We start from the raw sequence: 18,835 nt of genomic DNA, 5'->3' as shown, positions 1-18,835 counted from the left end.
GCACGGCAGTGTGGGTCCCTCTCCAGGAAATGGCTTTGGAGTGACTGCTGCATCTTCCGCCCTCTCGGCCGCCGGCTGCTCAATTAGCAGGGTTATTTTTAGTGCCTTCTGCCGTCTCCTTTGTGTGTGTGCGTGCATGCGTGTGTGTGTGTGTGTGTGTGTGTGTCTTGGCTCATCCGTGTCTGAGGAGCTCAGCTATGAAGCAGTTGTCAGTGCTTAATCTAGGCATGTGGCCAGGGCAGTATGTACAACTGGAACAAGTTAAAAAGAAGGGAAAATGTCCCAAAAAATCGGTTGAAAAAAAAGCTTGTTCTATAATTTTATTGCTAGAGCACTGGGCCAGGAGACATCCTGCTTCTAGTTCAGCAAAATCCAAGCATAAAACCCTCTTGAGTGCAGCAGATGAACACACAGAGCATTTCCACCTTTCTTTTAATGCACAAAGAGGAGAAACATCAAAGCAGCCTTTGGAGACAAACGACAGAAGAGCGAGTTGAGTTCAGAGGAGCTGGAGTCGGTGTCCTGTGCCTTTTTGTGCTCTTAGCCACGTCGAGGCACGTGCAGGAATTAGAAAGCTCAGCTGGGCTGTTGTACCTTTGGGCCTCAGTTTCCGTACGTGCAAAAAGCATTTCAGGTGCTTGCCTGCCCCTCAGGAGCTGCTGGGAGGACACGCAGAGGCTCTGCTAACGCGTGCCAGGGAAATATCAGGATTGTCGAAGGTGAAGCGACACCTCCGGTAGTGGGTTTTTTGCCCCAAAAATAAAAAGGCGTGAAGACAAGGAGAGCAGGCAGACGGAGGGTGAAGAGGACGGGTTTAATCCTGAGATTAGAGGTGCTGGGATTCAGGGTGTGCTCAGCCACACGACAGGAGCTGACACGGCGCAGAAACTCCCCTGCACCCGCCGCCAGGCACGGTCCTTGCAGCACGGGGCCCAGCCGAGCTGCTGAAGGATGCAGGAACACCCCCCCAGCCAGGAGAGCTTCCCCATGTGGGCTGGAGGTGCACGATCCGTGACAGGGAACGCGTTCCCAGCTACCTCGGTGAGCTGTTCGAGCAGTGGGTGGCAGACGGCGGTGCCAGAGCCTCGCAGCACCGTTCCCGCACGGCTCGCCGGAGCCAGCCCTGTCCTTTTTCAGGAGCCTGAGCGGCATGAGCTGGAATTTTGCTCGAGGGCCTGAGGTCTCCCACGTGAGCCCTCCTCCTCGCTACATACCACGCCACAGTCAATAAATTCTGACTGTGCCTTGCCAAGCTCTTCTGTGCTGGAAAAGCTTCTTGCTTGTCTACAGACAGATGCTGCGCTCGCAGCTCCAAAACCTGCGTGTTTGTGTGCTTGCCTCCTTCTTCCTTATCACCCTCCCCAAAACACAAAATGGGTTGAAAAGCTTTAGCGATCTGCCAGCCGATTACCTGTGAGAAAACAGCTTTCCCTCTTTTTACAGAGTTTGATGAATGTAATTAAGTGCCTGAGTATAACAAGATCTCCCCGTAGGTAAAGCAGCATGAAATTGCCACCAGGTCCAGAGCAATACCTTATAATTCTGGGCTGCTGGGCTTCCATTTTGAGGCCAGGAGCGGGTGTTTGTATTTACAGCAGTGCAGAAACCCATGGGGGTTTTCACCCCATCGCCAAAAACCGTTAAACCATGGACTTGGAGTGGATCGGCGCTTGCTGCCCGGATTCAAAGAGATCAGAGATACCCAACAAGCGGGTAGTTCGAAGCTGTCAGCACCCACCTGGAGGAGCTGAGGAAGGGGAGGCCGCGGGTTATGCACGGGCAGGAGCGTGGGGCTGCACCGAAGCGTGCCTCTGCCCGAGAGAGGGAGGTCTGCCTGCAGCCCATCGCCCTGCACGTGCCTTGGAAGGAAATAGCGGGGTCCGCAGCACAGCCTCGGCACGTTGCACATCAGGTCAGCCCTGTCGGAATGGCTTTCCCTGGGGAGGTGAGATCCGATGTGAAATGGGATGGCGTGAGGGTTCTTACTGCTAATTACTGGCTGCTGTTACGTGGGGGAAGGAGCAGGGGGCTGTGTGCTGGTGAGTCGGAGGATTTCCTACTCACGTGCTTGGGTTGAAAGCACCTCGGGGCAGAAAGGAACTGTGGCAGGTGTCCCTGGGTGTTGTTTTGCCTTCCTTCTGGGGGCACGTTTCCTTCCTGAGGGTCACCTGGCTATTTACACTGGAAAAATTCCTTTCTGTTTTGGGAACGTGGGACTCCCGCGATGCCATCGGTTTATTCTCTTTTTCTTTACTTAGGAGTTTTTGTGGAGTCTTTTGTACTCAAGGCAGCCCTCTGTAGCCTGTGGAGAAGGGAGGAGATGTTCGCTGGATTCCTCTGGACTAGCTTGTCCTAGGGAATTCCTAGGGGCAGCCCAAGCCCAGGGGAAGGGCCTGAGTCACCAGAACCAGTGAGAAAGATTTACTGAGGGAATCGCTGCCAGGGTTGCAGGCAGACATGGAAGGAGCCTCCCGAAAGGGATACTCCCGGTGACATTTCCATTCACAAGAGCAGTTTCATTCCATGAAGCCTCTTGGGCCATTTCAAGGCCTTGCAAAAGCATCTCAGGGCATTCTGTGCTAATATTCCACATTCCGAAGTAGCATTAGTATCAGAGGCATGAAATAATGCGGCTAACTGCACTTACATGGCCCGCTGCTGGATAACTAGACCGCGTAGGATACGGGAGCCGTGTTGGGGAAGGGGTTATGTCTTGCTGCTAGGGCTGGTTAAAAAAGGTGGAAAAATAGGGGAAAAAAATGAACTTTTCACTGAAAAAAAAGTCAGTAAAAATCAAAACAGAGAAAATCCTTGAGCAGCTCCCACCTACAAAGCCTCCCTCCCGTTAATCTCTCCGGCAGCAGGGCTCTGCCAGCCTGCCTCCGCACCTGCTTGCTGACAGCCCTCCCTGTCTGTGCTTCCTTTCTGCTCCTTCCCGTGCGCTTCCCTCTCTCTGTCTGATCAGCAAGATAAGAAAAGCAAAAGGAGGTGGGTGAAAATGTTGTGAGATGGCTCCGGCTGAGCCCCTTAAGCGCAGCTTCAGCAGCACCAGGTTATTTTCTAGCTCAGAAGGTGCGACGTGAGCGCTGCCCTCACCGGTACTGCTCCGGGCAGCCTCACCGAGACCTGAGCATCCCTGCCTGCCCCAAACCGCTGCAGCCATGGCACGGGGATCCTCCAGCAGGAGCAGGAGCAGCTCGCAGGGGGGATTTGGCTGTGCTGGGCAAGCCAGGAGGCGTTTCCTGCCGAGGAGAAGAAAAGCCACCCAGGCTGCGATGAGTCAGGGAGGCAGGGGTGGGTGTGGAGGGTAGCGGGGGAGTTTGGGGGAAGGAAGAGGGAAGTGAAAGCAGAGTGCTCCCGGGCTGCCCGGGGCTGGGAGAGCACCACCTGCACTTTCTGCTAACACTTGGGAAGGGTCCGGGTGCATCCAGGTACCCCAGCGAGGGATGTCATTTGGGGATGCAGAATCTCTGGCAAGGGGAGGTGCTTTTTGTCATCTCGGGGCTTCGCAGTAGTTGCCGTGATGTCCCCAGTGACGTTGCACTAGTCCTAAAGCCATAAGTGACCTGCAACCCCTTGAAGCTCCGTACCAGCGCTGGATCCTGGCTTTCAGAAAGAGTTAAGTTTTTGTAAGTTTCTGCAGTATCTTAGGACCTCCGCTTTGTAGCTCGGAGAAGGGAGAAGCAGCCTTGATAATATGTGAAAGGCAGAAACAAACTTCCTTTGAATTGAAGCACAAACTTGGAACTTTTAAGCTTTTTGTGAGGGAGACTCAGCTTTAGCTAGGTTCAGAAGTTGGGCTCGGGCTGTGCTGACATCCCGCAGGCGTGACGGAGGTAGTGTTGGTGGCTTGTTTTCCAGAGCACGAGTCCTTAAGTGAGCTGTGTTACAGAGGCATCACAGGTGGAAGTTATTCATGGGTGGCATTTATCTGGCGTGCCATCGCTCGGGAGGCGTACGACCAGCCAGACAGGGATAAAAGGCACTCAAGCATCCCTTGGCAGGCAGAGGATGCTCAAAATCTGCCTGGCCCTCCTGCCCCGTAGGTTACTACATTCAGCTGCTAGAGCTACGATGAAAGAGAATTAAACTATGGGAATATGAAATCAGGGGAAAACGTACATGTCGTCGCTGAGCTTTATTCAGGCAGCTGCAGTGGTGTTTACGTGCTTTTTCCAGAGCTCTCTCAGGCACACCCTGGACTCAGGACAGACCAAGTAAGCACCTGGGTCCTGGAAAGCCTCTGTGCAGTTCTTCAGCAGGCTAGGTGGTGGAAGAGAAGAGGACGTTCCCCCAGCAGCAGAGCATGCAACCTCTTTAAGCTATTCCCACTGGAGTCAATAGGAGCAGCACCAAATCCGAATGGTTGGAGGCTGTTGTAAAGATGATGGGTGATCAGCTTCTGCTGCATGGGGTCACGTTCGTTCCCCAGGAGCTGCTCAGAGACAGACGACAACCACAGCCCCCTACACAACCTCCTGAGCTCTGCCAGCCTGGCCACGGCTGCCAGCCTCTCTTGCACACTGCAGTGCCCCCATTTTGCGGGACACTTCTGGGTCAGCATCCCTGAGACAGACAGAAGGATCAGGCTCTGATTCCCAGGCCACCAGCCAGCCAGCACCCAGTGAACTGAAACACGGATCAGGCCCCAGACTGTGGAGTGCTGGTGCCAGAAGGAGGCCTCTGGACTGGCCGCGAGGGAGAGAGATGCAGAATGTGACTCACCCGGTTCATTACCCCTGCTGCTGGGCTGGTGAATTGGTGGAGCTGGAGGAGAGAGCTGCCTTTGTCCCTAGGTCAGGCAGCTGCAAAGGAAGCTCCACACCCTCCATCTGATCACCCAGGGCCGGTTTTTGCAGGAAAATAGCCGGTTCTCTGCAGGATCCTGATCTCATCTGGGGCTGTGGCTCTTGGTGCTCTAACGGGCCTTGATGGCCCTGCCCAGCCTCACCTGGAGCCTTCCCCCACACCCTCTGCCCATAGCCCCAGCTGCTCCATATAAATTCAGCCCTGGGTTTTCACCCCCTGGTTTGAGCTCTTCTGCAGGAACACGGGTTTTCAGTGTGCCCATGCCTAGCCTTGGAGCCTGGTGATCTTCATCCCAACCCGCAGCATAAATTTCTGCTGTGATGCTGCCTCGTCACCACGGACCTGTCTGGTAACTGCTGGGCCTGATCCTGATGTATGGTCTGACTTCCCAGCTTAGCCTTGGACCTGCTGCTTATGCTTCTCTTTGGCAATTCTCACCGTAAATGCATTGCTTTCTTCTCTACTGAAGCTCCCTTCCCTTGTGCAGCTGTGGTGTCCTGCTTCAGGGGTGTACGTGCCGAGAGAAGCAGCCCCCAGGCAGGTGCTCCCATGTTCTAACTTTTCATTTTGGGGGGGATAAGAAATTCCTCCTCCCTCTGCAAATACGGGATTTCTCATCCCCTTGCCTCAGAAGCTCACGCTGGGGCAGTGCAATGCAAGACCCGGCCCCTTGCTGCTGGGTGAGAGCTGTGTTAACTCCCCTCTTCCGTGCTGACCCTGCCTGAGCCCAGATGTGCGTGAGTCACGGGCTGGACTTCTCATGTCTTGGTGGAAGCTGCGAGAGTGGGTGGGGTGGTTTTTGGTCTGGAAAATCTTAACCCAAAGGATTTGTTCCAAGTGTGTCTGGGAAAGGAGAATCGGCCAAGGAACGGTTTTATATTTGAAATTCTAGGTCTTAAAGCCCCATCCATTTTGCATTGGAAATCAGATGGAGGGACCTGCTTGCAGATATTCCCCTGGTGAAATTAAGGAAGCGATAAGGGTGGTGCTGGTATCGCAGGGTGCTTCTTTCCCTGGTCACCCTGGTGGAAAGCAGTGACGGCAGCTCTCCAGCTGGAGGTGCGGTGGAGGCCAGGTGGCTTTCCTGCAGCTTGCCCGTTCCTGTGCGGTGTCACGGGTTAGAGGGAAGCATTGCGGATGCACAAACGGCACTCGGGGAAGCTGCTCCATGGGAAATGTCGCAGGCCAAGGGCTCTTGGAGCGCTTTCTGGGAGGGCAAATGGATGCCAAGAGGAGGGAATAATTTACGCTGGCAAAAACGCAAAACTGGGTGGTCTTCGGGTTTTCTTTCTTTCCCCCCTTGCCTTGCATCTGTTCGTATTTAGAGGCCGTTCCTGGCTGTTTATGCTCAGCTAGTCCTGGCGTGTTTCTTGCTTTGTCCTTGGCTGCAGCGCTGCACGGAACGAATCTGCGTGAGGCTCCGCAGCCGCTGAGACCTCGTAGTGCCGTGCTTTCTGTTGGGGTGGTACACCTGGACAGCATCGACAGCATGCCTTGCTCGTCTCCTGATGGGAGGTGTTAGGTGGGAGGGCATCTGTGTACGAAGGAATAAATGTGTGTGTTTTTGTAAGGTCCTGGTGTCATGGGCAGAGCACTGCTCAGGCTGAGAGCACGGACTGTGCTCCAGTGGGTGAAGGCAGGAAAAAAAGCCCTTCCCCAAGGAAACCATCACAGTTTCTCAAAGTACAGAATAAGGAGGGACAGAACCATCCTCCTGATGCCTCTGAGGGATGGAGGGCATTAGGGCTTTGGTCATTTAAGGAGAGGAAGCGAGGCCAAATGCTGGGTCGGGAAGTGCTGTTCCTTTCAGGAGAAAGGCGCAATCGTCGCTGTGTGGCCTAGGTTCAGCTGGCTGCCCAGGACGCGATGCGAAGTTGGAGCAACTGAGCCAGGGTTACTCATGCCAAGCAGCTGTAATGCCAGGCCCCAGCACGGACGTTTCAGGGCTTCGTTCAGCTTTGGGCCAGTGCCCAGGTCTCACGCTCCTGGTGGGGGAATGAAACGGGGTCCCTGTCCCTCCTTTGTGGGCCACTCTTGCTAGCTGCAGCCTGGTCAAAGGCTTCTCCGTGTAACCCTGGGATGCTGTGCCCTCCGTGGCGGAGTTGTTGTGTGGTCTGGGAGCCTGTCCCTCTGTTCCCAATTAGCCAGAACGCCGTGCGTCCCGAGCCCTGTCTGAAATGGGGAGTTACTTGTGGCCAGCAGAGAGCTGGGTAGGAGGGAGCGGAGCAGACCCCGCTGTTGTGGCTTCTAACGGGGGAACATCCCTTGAAGGTGGGCAGGGCTGGAGATGGTATGGGCAGAGGGTGTAGAGAAATGGTCCCATGGTTTTTTTTTTTTGGTGAGGGGTAGACAAAGTTTAAAAGATTTGTAGGAACTAACCCTTTTTATGCTTGGACTTCTTATACTTGGACTTCTTACCCATGTTTGTCAGCGTGTGGTTTGATGGACCTTCAGAGGTTGTTCCTGTCTCCTTCCCAGGGCAGCATAGCCTTGGGGTGACAGTGCCCTCCTCTGGCAAATTCAGAAATCTGGGACTTGGGAGAGACTTCAAAACGGACTGAAGGCAGCTGCTCCTACAAACACTCAATTTTCCTGTTTTTTTTTTTTTTTGTTTAGATCCTGTTTGACCAGGCTCAGAGGTCTGTCCGGCAGCAGCTGCACAACTTTGTGAAAGAGTGAGTATGTGTCCTATCTTGGACCTAGCTTGGTCTTCAGCTTCTTTTGCACCTCTCCTGCGTGCACTGGAGAGAACACAACCTCTGCACAGCTACCGGAGGCTCTGCTTGGGGCAAAAGAGACACGGATGGGCAGAGTAAAGGACCTGTTTGTGGGATGGTTGTTGCTGTCAACTCGCTATGTTATAATTTGGTTGCTCTGTTGTCAGCCAGATGTATTTATCCTGTTCCCAAGTCCTATTTAAAGCAGGACGTGAAGGATACTTGCAGATCAGAGCAGCATCCCAAAGTCTGGCGGAATTCATCTGCAGAGCCCACCTCTGTTTCCCCTCACTGAGCCTAGAGGTCGAACACCTCCCAGAGCTCAGATCTGTGCAGAGCAGGGCCAGCTCTGCATCTGTTATCTTAAGTTAAATGCAGAATTTTCTCTGTGGCTTAACCCAGTGCGTGCTCCCAGTTTGGATGGGGACGGTCTGGACCTTTGATCGAGTCTCAGCAGGCTTTCCTTGCTGTCACTGCGTTAAACGCTTCCTCTGAGAGCATCTTCTCCCCAGGGCAGGTGCCACGTGCAGCGTGGGATCCCGAATCAGCTGAATGTAGGTCAGAGGCAGCCCAGGCCTCCAGCTAAGCAGGAGCTGGTTTCCATGGGAACTGGGAACTGACCGAATCCCTCACAGCTGGCTGGTTTGGTGCAGGGGGCCCCCAGCGGACCCCCCCCATTCCCCATCCCCATCTTCTTCCCTAGCACTCACCCCGCCCCCACTTTCTCTATAATCATTTGTCTGATGAGCTCAGATTTAATCTGCTTGAGGCTGGTGGTCAGAAGGGGGAATTTCACCTTCAGTTTGGGGCTGTCATCCTTTTAGCATCTTCGCAACTTACTTTTTCCCCACCTGTACCCCTGAGCCTCTGCACTTGCAGGCCCTGGTGCCTGGATCTCCGCACTGCTCCTGCCCTTGGCTGGGGAAATAATTTTGACACCTGGAATCATTTTGATGGGAATAAAGGAACAATGGGAACTGTTCCCTTGTGGGGTGATCCATAAATATGAAATATTGTTTAATAATATTTGCATATAATATATAACAATATATAAATATATGTATTGTTATACATAGTATGCAAATATTATTAAATGAGCCTAGTAAACAAGGGGAAAAGGAAAAGTCAAATGTCTGGAATTAGTCAGACAAGACAGAATCGGTTAGAGATGCACATGAATGGCGTGGTTGCCCTTGTTGAATGCCCTGTCCTGAATTTGAAAAGTAGCTGGGTTCATTCTCTTTCACGTCGTGAAATAGGAAGTTGCTACAGGCAGGCTCTGAAATGTTCTGCTCACTGCTTATTCCAAGGGCAGTCGTGGACTGTCTGTAGGGCTGGATGTGGTCTTGCCTGGTTTTCTGGGTGCTGTCCTTGGAGGATTTCCTTAAAGGTTTGAAGGCAGCATGGAAAGCCCAGTGTCTTTCCTTGCCAAGCTTCTCTGAAGACAGTCTAGAATTAGTCTGGAATCAGTCCAGCTGGACGCAGTGGCACTTGGTGGGGTGGGTTAACGTGCCAATGACTCTTGAAGCAAGATCTCCGAGTGATCGCAGTGAACCTGGCCTCACCTCTCCCTGCTCTGCTGTGCCAGCAGTGTTCTGGCTGCTCTCTAACAATGATTCCCACCATCTCCACTTGTTTGGGTTCCAGTGACGTCCGGAAGTTCAAGGAAACCAAGAAGCAGTTTGACAAGGTACGAGAAGACATGGAGATTTCGCTGGTAAAGAATGCCCAGGCACCTCGGCACAAGCCCCACGAAGTGGAGGAGGCGACGGGCACCCTGACCATAACCAGAAAGTGCTTTCGGCACCTGGCCCTGGACTACGTGTTGCAGGTTGGTGTCTGCCCGTGGCTCCGTCTGCGCCTCTCAGTGCAGAACAGGACCTCACAGGCAAACTGCTAAATCTGCTGTAGGGAATGAAGAAATTGACAGGTGGCGGGGGACAAAAAAGGTCTTACATCTGCATTCAGAAGGGTTTGGGGTTGCTGATTCATGGGACATTTTGCCCTCTGTCCTCAGGGGCCAGGGAGTCTATGGGACTGGTGTGTGAGGGAGTGTGAAGCCGCCAAGGTTTGCTCCAGTTGCAGGCACTGGTGTAGTTGTCTTTGAACAGGGTGCAGATAACTTCTGGAGGTCTCTTCCAACCTATATTATGCTATGAGTCAGTGCTGAAATGTGTTTATATATGTTTCTGCCTTTGCATGGCACTGACCTGACTCCACAGGTGTATGTTCTCCTTCCTAAAAATGCTACAGCATAGATGAGAAGGGAAATCTCAATCGCTTTTCAGTAAGAGAAGTTAAACATACTGCCTTAGACTGAATTCCTCTTCCCAGTGGGAGATTTGCTGCATCTGAAATGGTGAAGGATTTTCTCTGTATCATTCACAGGCTTCGTGTCAGGTCTGTCCTTCCAGGCAGTGGGCGTATTAAGCAGCCAAACTGTGTTAATATTGATCCATGTGTGTCTCCAGTAGCTGTCACTCCTGCAGCACCAACCAGAGACCATCTGCCAACATGCTCTGTCTGATCATGAGGCAGTGCCTGATGGCACATACACTCTGACAGTCAGCCAGGCACTTTTGTCTGAAAAATGAGTGTGGAAAGGGTGTGCACACAGAGAACATAGGCCCACCACAATTTCATGGCTGGTTCCATGACAGTTATTGGAAAAGCCCATAGTACTACAGCGCTACCTCTCAGCCTGCTAAGGGAAATCAAAGCAGTGTCCTGGTAGATTAAACATCTCCATGTGATACCAAATTGCACTCTGGGGTCACTGGTTTCAGCCTGTGTACAGCCATGGGTCTAGCAGTAACCTCAGTCAGTAGGAGCCTCCATCAGAAAATGTCTCTGCTCTTTTATTCTTTTTATTCCACCTGGAACTTGCAAGAACTGCCTTTTCAGGAGCTAATTTTCTGTAACTGTACTGGAATAGTTGGGTTTGCTGCTAGGGGTACTGCAACAAGTTGTTCCTGCTTAAATCCCCGTGTTGGACTGCCTAATGCTGCTGATGCTGAGAGTCTTATCTTGATCCCTTCGCAGATCAACGTCCTGCAGGCCAAGAAGAAGTTTGAAATCCTGGATGCGGTAAGGACTCTGTTTTCTGTGGCTGCTCTCAGTGTCTCAGGGAAAGGCAGCCCTCTCCATTCCAGGTTGCACGGGTCAGCATCCCATCTCCTTGGTCTGCCATGGAGATGCTGTCTGGGGCAGTTTTGGGGGCTGCAGGCATGCTAACAAGAGGGGAGAGTGAAGGAGCAGAGCAGAATTCCCCAGGCCAGAACTGGAGGGGACTTTCAGGGGGGAAGGATGCTGCTTTTAGTGCTTTGTGCTCAGAACATGTGGAAGCATGGCCTTGTGGAACGATTTGTGAGGGGAAGAAAGAGGGAGAGTCACCTAATGGGTAGGCTGCTTTAGGAAAGGAAAGTGTTAGAGCTGTGCCTTGAGGGGCTTTTTAAACGGAAAATAAAGGATAAAGACACTTCACGCTGTTCCAGAGCCTGTTCTGACCTTGCTTTTGTTCCTCTCTCCAGATGCTGTCCTTCATGCACGCCCAGTACACCTTCTTCCAGCAGGGCTACAGTCTTCTCCATGAACTGGACCCCTACATGAAGAAGCTTGCCACAGAGGTGAGAGACAGGGAACTGTGGCTGACTCAGTCTATTTCCTCCCCTCTGCCCTGAGAGGATGTCCTCATTCCCGTTCAGCTACTGGACCTGGTAATCGGGGAGTGTGGTCAGAGCATCACGCGAAGCCGTGTGCCTGTCTGAGCTGCGCCCTGGGCTGAGCACTACGGTTAGCAGCCGACAGCTGCAGTTACTTGCAGCGCGCACCCAAACGAAGCCCAGCACAGTTTTCTCCTCTCGTGGGGACTTACATCATGGGGAGGGTTGGTGTAACGCTAGAGCAGGGAAGCAGAAATGGATTCATCAGCTTATAAATCTCCTTCCTGACTTCCTGGTGTTCTCCTCCCCACCTTTAGCTCGACCAGCTGGTGATTGATTCTGCGGTGGAGAAGAGGGAGATGGAGCATAAGCACGCGCTGATACAGCAGAGGGTGAGTCCTGCGGCTGAGTCCTGGCCAGAGTCCCTCCTAAATCACCCAGGAGATGAATGCACGGCTGCATTCCTTTGGCACACATGGACAGGGCTTGCTGCAGGGCCCTTTCTTCATTCACAGCGAAGCTCACGCTGCACCGAAGTGATGTGGAGGGTTGTGGGAGAGAGGGGGCAGGACTCGGCACTGCTTCTGGGAGAGGAGCATGCTGCAGTGAACTTTTTTGCAAGTCTGCTCCTAACTGCTTGCTAGGTGATTCACCTGCTATAACTGGGGATAACCACCATGATCTGGCAAGCTGCTAGGATCTATTATCAGACAAGCCTTAGCTTTCAGAAGAGAGGTAGCTTTGGCTAATGTGGGCTCTGATTTTCCAGACCATTCATCCATGCAATGATCCCAAATCCTTGTAGTAACATTAATTTTCTTATTTTCCTTCTTTTAATGGGTTGCTGACCTGTCCGTGCAGACCCTCCTGCAGGTGAGTACCACGTATTTCCTTCTTCCAGCACCTTCATTTTTCAGAATTAGCACTTTGTCTCTCTGGGTATTTACAAAGCCCTCCCTCTGAAACAAAAAAAAAAGAAACCTTGCAACAAGTTTAGTGCTGTAACATAAACACTAGAAATGTGATTTTTTTAAAGCCCAGTTTCAAGTGAATTTGGTTTCATTCTCATCAAAGTTGTTTTCAATCCTGTGCTGAAATAATATTTCAGTTTCCTCTATTCTCTGTGATGGTCAGTCTTCACTCAGAGCAGTGGCAGCAGTGCTTGGCTGGCATATTTTTGGTGCTTAGGAGCCTTTGAAGACCATGGGTCTGGTGGGAGGAGAATTGGCTGTACGGCCTTCTAACTGAGGTCAGTGGTGGACTTTCAACCCATACACATTTGTAAAAATACAAAATTATGGCCCCCAGCCCACAGAGCACTGCGCAGGGGGCCGTTGTGTCCTGTGTGGGTGGGAAGGGTTTGACTTGTCGTGGTGGATGGGTTACCAGTGTGCGATGCTTTCGGTGCTGTGCATTTGCTTTCTCCCACGTGTGCTCTCCGGTCCATTAGACAGCATCATGTAACATAACCTCTGCAGGGAGAGATGGGCTACAGCAGCTTTTCCGTTCGAGTCTGTTTAAAAGCTGTCCCACAGGAGATGACAGCAGCAATGCCGGGGAAGCCAAGCCATCCTCGGGGAATACAAAAATGCTTGCCAAGGCATTGATGGCTTGTTGTCATTTTCAGACCTGGAGCTTAAGCCCTACCAGGGTTTTAACTCTCAAAGATTCCTTTAGCAGTAAAATAAGAGCTAGAGAGCTAGAGCAAAGCCAAAGAATGGAGGAAGGATCAAGCTGCCTGTAGATAGCTGACAGAATGAATTAAAACCTGGCTTGTTACTGGGACGATGTATGTATAGGGCAGGTACTTGCGTGGATCGATACTTCTCAACAGGAGGAAAGCAACTGGCCATTTTTTTTCCTTCTAATGCTCTCTCAAAAATGTCATAACGCATGAAATGGAAACGTAACTGGATTTGAAAGTTAATGACAGGCATTCCCTGTGAATCGTCCTGCGCGTGTGCTCCCTGCGGTTAAGTGCTCCGAGGGAGGGGAAAACCCATCTGTGAACTCTCTGTTCCCCTGGGGACTCTGCAGGAGTGATGACTTCATTCGAGGGACTGCGGACGGTCCCTCTAGTGCCGTGCATTTCAGTTAAATCTCTTTCCACTGCGTGGCTTTGAATGGGCTAGCAGGGAACGAAGCAGGGGTCAGGCTCCAAGACGGAGAAAGAGCAATTATTTTTCATCAAGATACGTATGCATAGAACTGTGGCTCCCTGTGTGCATGGGCTTGCAAGCGAGCTGAACGCCCCTACTGCAGTTTAGGGTTTAAAGCTTCCTGCCTGGACGTGTTTTGAGGCTGCTTTTTGGCTGCACTGATGTCGCTCCTCACCGCGGAGCATGGCACTCTGCGTCTGCTGAGCATCTCGCCATCTCCAAAGGGAGCACAGCACGCGTCGGAATGCATGTCTGCCTGCTCAGCCCATCCAAACCCAGGGATATCCTCTGGTCTTTGGGGAAAAAATAAATTGGGATTTAGTAGCACTTAACTATAGAGGAGTGGGGGGAAACATCTTTATTTAATCAAACCAGTGGCTTCCTGAACAGCCTGCCATGGTACAGCAGAAAGGGAGGGAATCCAGTGTAAAAAATAGTTTGGAGTGTTCCTTGGGATCTGATGGCAGGGTCTTTCACATTGATTTATGTTAGGGTAGCTTTGTGAGGGCAGCCTTCTAAGAGCCAAGTTCCTAACAAAGTGGTCTCTTATTCTTTTAATAATTAAAAAAAAATGATAGGAGGGAAACTCAGCATCAATCTCGACTATTTTCTTTGATACCAGAATTCAGGTGCCTTTTCTTATGCCTCCCTCTCCCCCACCTTCCTGCATGGAGCATCTGCCTCCTTTTGTGTCAATTCCTAGGGCAGCTATCACTTCTAGCTGTCATTTTAACTGCTGCCCTCTCTGCCTTTCCAGCTCTGAAGCCTTAAAGAGCTCCATTTGCAGCTTCACACTGCATATCAAAATAACACTCCCTTGTACAAAAAGGGTGCCAATGAAACTAGCGAAGGGATGAGTCTATTTTTATGGACTACAATAAATATTTGAGTTATCCTTCTGTTGTGCAAAGAGAAGAGAGGCTTAATGTGATGGGTAGGGGTGCCTCTCTCCTGTGTGTATGGGCTGCTTGTGTGAAAGGAGTGCTTTATGGAAGACATTTGTGCAAAAGGCTGCAGAGAGAGTCTTGTTGCTTCCCAAGTTTCTTGTGCATTGAGATGAACTGTGTTAAACCACACACGTAATGCGTTTGTTTGCACGTGGGCTCAGTTGCTTCAGATGGTTGCACAAAGGCACGTGGGCTGGTCCAGGTTGGACCACTTAGGCGAAACACTCACCACTGGAGCGCAAGCCTGGGAAGTTTTTTTCCAGTGGGAAATGGGGAAAGAAATGGTAACACTTAAACAAAACTGCCGGTGTCTGGAAGTGGAAGAACACAGGGCTGTGCAGAAGCTGCTTTGCTTTGGTCCAGAGGAGTGGAGAAAGCAATTGTGCTTCTGCTGCCTGTTTGCATGGCAAGGGAGGAAGGAGTGCCAAGGCAGAGCTCTCTGCCTCATTTAGCCCAGCTGGTAAATAACAACCCGGGGGCCATATGGCACTTCAATGCCCCGAGTTCACGGCTGCAGCGGAGCAGGGGTGGAATTGCTGGCCAAAGGGTGGCCTTTTCCCAGGAGCAGACCCTGCTGAAGGCAGATGAGCGCGTTAAGGTCAGGGGACAGTCGGTGAGCATCTCCCTGTCAAGCCTGCTCTGTGCTGCCTGGCTTCTCCCACTCCCTGCTGTGCCTCCCTGACAGCTGTATGGTAATTAGCCCTTGCTCTAAGCTGATTGACTGTGAATAGGAGGCATGGGGAGGGGGCAAGCAGGTGCTCCCCAGGGGCCAGCAAGCTTCCTTTGCCCGGTGCCCCTTGCTTTGACAGGAGCCAGCGGCAGAGCTTGCAGCCTCCCAAAAAGGAGTAGGAGGGGTAAAGGAGAAGGGGCTGAAAAAGAAATCCCTCCTTCCCTGCCAGCCCACAGTGCTTAGCAGAGATGCTACTCTAGAGAGCGAACAGAGAGAGAGAGAGAGAGAGGACAGAGCTGCTCCCTGCAGAACCTCCCTGGCAGCTGGCATCATGAAGATTTTCAGCAGGCTTGAATACCTCCTGGTAAGGAGACGGTTCCTACAGGGTCGGTTCTTGGGGAGAAAGTTTAGGGGGCGCTTTGCCTTGGGGGAGCAAGGACGGTGCCCGTAGGACCGTGCTCGCTGATGCGACCCAAAAGCAAGCACAGCTTTATTACTGCAGGAGAGCAAACGTGTTTGGTTTTGTTTGTGGGATGGAAAAGGGCAGGGCACGGATCTCTGAGCATCATCTGCTGGCAAGCTGCAGAGCAGGGGGATCATTTGGCATTAGGGAGCTCAAGAAACAAAAGGTCTGTAAATGGGATTTTGCTGGAATGAACAAAAGCTGTGCAGAATGGGAATGCATGTGGGGGAGCCCTCCTTCAAATTCCATCTGCTTCGAAGGGTGCCTTGGGCTGTACAGTATATACACAGGGGTAAAAATAGCCAGATAGAGAGAGGCTTGAAATACAGTCAGGCACCAGAAGAGAACAGAATGTGCGTGCACCAGGGTTTGTGTCGAAGGGGGTGTGTGCCTCCCTGGGGAATGTGAATATTCCTCTGAATTATGTTCTGCTCAGAATCGGAGCCAAACTAGTCACGCAGCTTCTCGCTTACCTCGGGAGAAGCTCTTTTCTGTGCTCGGGTGTACATAACGGTAAATGGTGAGCATCACTGGTTACTTACCAAGTGAAGGAAAGCACTTTTGGGTAATGCCTTTGTCTTTTCTGAAGGCGAGCATTTATCACGTGTGCTGTCTGCTATCTTAAATGGTATTGATAGGAAATAAAGTCATGTGGAGTTCTGGTGGAAGCCGTGTTTCTCTGAATATCTTAAACTGTACTGGGATGATCCACTGGTCGTGATTGCCTGGTTTTGAGCGTTTTTGTATCACTAAAAGTCAAAACGTACAGAGAAGTGCAGTCACGATGTGCACGTTGAAGTGGTACAGGGAGGCGCTAATGCTGCGGCTCCCCAGGGAGGGCCGCTGCCATAAGAAATATATTTTAAAGGACTAAGGGAGTCAGTGTTTCAAGGAAAGGTTCTCTCTCTTCTCAGCTAGGTGTTGTGCCCTTTGGGACAGGAACGAACCTGCGCCAGGTGGGCAGAAAAAAAGACCATCCTGCTTCAGCAGGTGCCTCTGAGGCAGGGCTCCTTGCCTGGCAAACGTCCCCCTGCCAAAAATATCCGGGGGGATGAGGGGCATCTTCGCCCCCCGTGGTAAGGCTGCTCACTGAAGCTGTATTTAGTTTGGCCAGGCGTGTCTCTGCGTGAAGCGCTGGCTCCCCAGGAGCAAGTGGCAGAGCTTGGCTGGCCTCTGCGGTGCGGGCAGTCCCGTGCATGCTGCGTGCAGATGGACGGGGGAGTTTGTAACCGAGGGGGGCAGGAGATGCCCTCTAAATAGGGTTTTCTGTTTTTCTTTCCTGGATCCGTTTGTGTCTGTGCTTGTGTTGGGTTTTCCCTTTCGTTTGCTGGTTCGAGTGCCCCCCTTAATTCCTTTTTCACATCGCTACTGACGTATCTCTTGGAATTTGTTACTTCATTGTCGCTTCGGCAGCAGTCGGCGTGCTCCCATGGAAACCATTGTGGCATCCTTTCTAAAAGAATATCAGGTCCCGGGCAGCCGTGTGCGCAACCTCAGGGTGACGGGGCCGGCAAGGCCAGGCCGGTGCGATTTACTGGAAGTGGAAGACACGGGGAAGCAGATGATGGCAGAGATTCGGTTTCTTATTTTGGAAGACAAGGGATTTATTTAACCAATGTGTGATCCAACGTGTCGCTGCTGTTCCTAATTGCGTGCACAGTTGTAACCCAAGCCATTCAGACCCCAGTCCTAGGAAGCCTTTTCCATGTCGAGCGTTTTTCGTACAGCAGAGACAATGAGGTGCTAATTGCAGGCTGAATAAACGGGTCCAAACTCGTTGAGAGCAGACTTTCCTGTTCCATGTACACAGCAAAAATGGGGAGAAATTGGTAAAAGGTGGTCTATGAAAATCATGTGTTAGTGTCACATGTAGCAGGAAAGGGAAAGGGGGCACAAGAAAAAGCTTTTCCTGTGTGCCCTTACCCTGCTTGTTGGGCCTTTTAAAGTGAGGTTTGAATCCAGAAGGTTACTGTCTGTTGTGGAATGGGTGACACGTTCCTTCACCAGCAGCTCCCAGACACAGCTGCCTGGCTTGAGAGGCTGGGAAGTTTCTCCTTCCCGGTTCTACTTGGAGCCAGAGAGCCCCTGATGCTCTTATCCCATGCGAGGAGGGCTCACAGACTCGCTGATGGCGCGGCCGGCGGCGTGCTTGGCAGGAGCAGCGTCACTCAGCTGCGACTGACTTATTTCCCAGATCTAACGAGATTAAAATCTTTTTGTCGATGGACAGAACAGACTCGGGGACATCAATGGCAGGTCTGCCAGGATTCGTTGTCACAGCTGTCTGCGTCCAGCTGTGGCCACACCACCATGCATTTCATCGCCGTGGGCAGGATGATCTCAGGCAGCTTTCTGAGCTGGGATCTGTGTGCTCATGCTTAGCTCCTCTGCTAGAAATTTGCCCTCTTCCCAATGGCCGTGGTAGCAATGTTCTCTGTATGAACTACCTCCTAGGAATCTGTTGTGGAAGGCCATAGTTTAAGCTCATTTTAGCGTGCTGAGACTTTGACAATTACGGTTGTGCAATTTGAGTGGCGGGCACCTTAAACCATCCTGAGTCCTGCCATGGTTTTACCTCGTGGCTATATGAGCCATTTCTGCACCTTTTGCTTTCAGTCTTTGCCTGGCTGAGAAAGCAAAACCAATACTGACTGGGGACAATTGCTGGATTTACTTTTCTCCTCCCCTTTTCCTTTAGTTTGTCCTTCACTACATAAGCTTGTAGCAAAGACCTCAGCAGAGTGCAATGGAGTGGAGCAAACTGCCCCTGAGGATCGGCCTGGGGGATGCCCAGGGACAAGAGGCAGGCTGCTCCTTATTCCTCAGCTCTCCCTTGATTTGAGCCTACTTCACAAATCCAGCTTACGGGTCCGGCGGGCATCCTGCCCTCAGCTGCCCTGCAGTGGCTGTGTTGACCTCAGTGGAGTTGCTGAGGAATTACACCAGCAGAAACACGTGCAGAATTTGGCCTGGGGACGTTTCCTAACCAACGAGGAGGAGGGAGAGAAATAGCATCCAAGTAATGCAAGCACGAGTCAATCTTTCTAGCAACGTGCTGCTAGGTTTGGGCACCATCCAGATAGCTCTGGCTCCTACGAGCTGTGTATGTGCTTGGTGTTTTTGTGTTAATTCCTTCTAAAACTGAGTTTGGTGCAGGTCAGAGTTCTCTCAAAGGTAAGGAACGCCTCCACGTGCCTTCGGCTCCTCTGCTTCAGCCCTTCGGTCTGTAGAGGGGTGTAACACAATGCAGGCTCCACGAGGTTAAACGCACACCTGGCTTGACTCCGCTGACTTTCAGTGGATTTACTCTGACGCATGAGGCCCATCTGTTCCTCCTGCTCTCATCAGCAAACATCCTCCTTACACCACGCAGCACCGTTACATAAGGGCAGCTGAAATCACGGGGTT

General features: G+C 51.7%; 1 protein-coding gene across 7 annotated transcripts in view; it reads left to right on the top strand.

Moving 5' to 3' along the window:
- The window catches only part of ACAP3 (ArfGAP with coiled-coil, ankyrin repeat and PH domains 3), an 82,547-nt gene that overhangs the window by 44,213 nt on the left and 19,499 nt on the right, over nucleotides 1-18,835 (top strand). For all 7 annotated transcript variants that reach the window (XM_066981895.1, XM_066981896.1, XM_066981897.1 and 4 more), the window contains exons 5-9: nucleotides 7,426-7,484; nucleotides 9,174-9,357; nucleotides 10,569-10,613; nucleotides 11,057-11,152; nucleotides 11,506-11,580. In XM_066981895.1, the coding sequence (XP_066837996.1) occupies nucleotides 7,426-7,484; nucleotides 9,174-9,357; nucleotides 10,569-10,613; nucleotides 11,057-11,152; nucleotides 11,506-11,580 (459 nt within the window). The remainder of the gene's footprint in view (nucleotides 1-7,425; nucleotides 7,485-9,173; nucleotides 9,358-10,568; nucleotides 10,614-11,056; nucleotides 11,153-11,505; nucleotides 11,581-18,835) is intronic.

Source organism: Anser cygnoides, chromosome 23 (assembly GCF_040182565.1).
Source record: "Anser cygnoides isolate HZ-2024a breed goose chromosome 23, Taihu_goose_T2T_genome, whole genome shotgun sequence".
Taxonomy (NCBI): Eukaryota; Metazoa; Chordata; class Aves; order Anseriformes; family Anatidae; genus Anser; species Anser cygnoides.
This window is presented reverse-complemented; position numbering and strand designations above follow the sequence as displayed.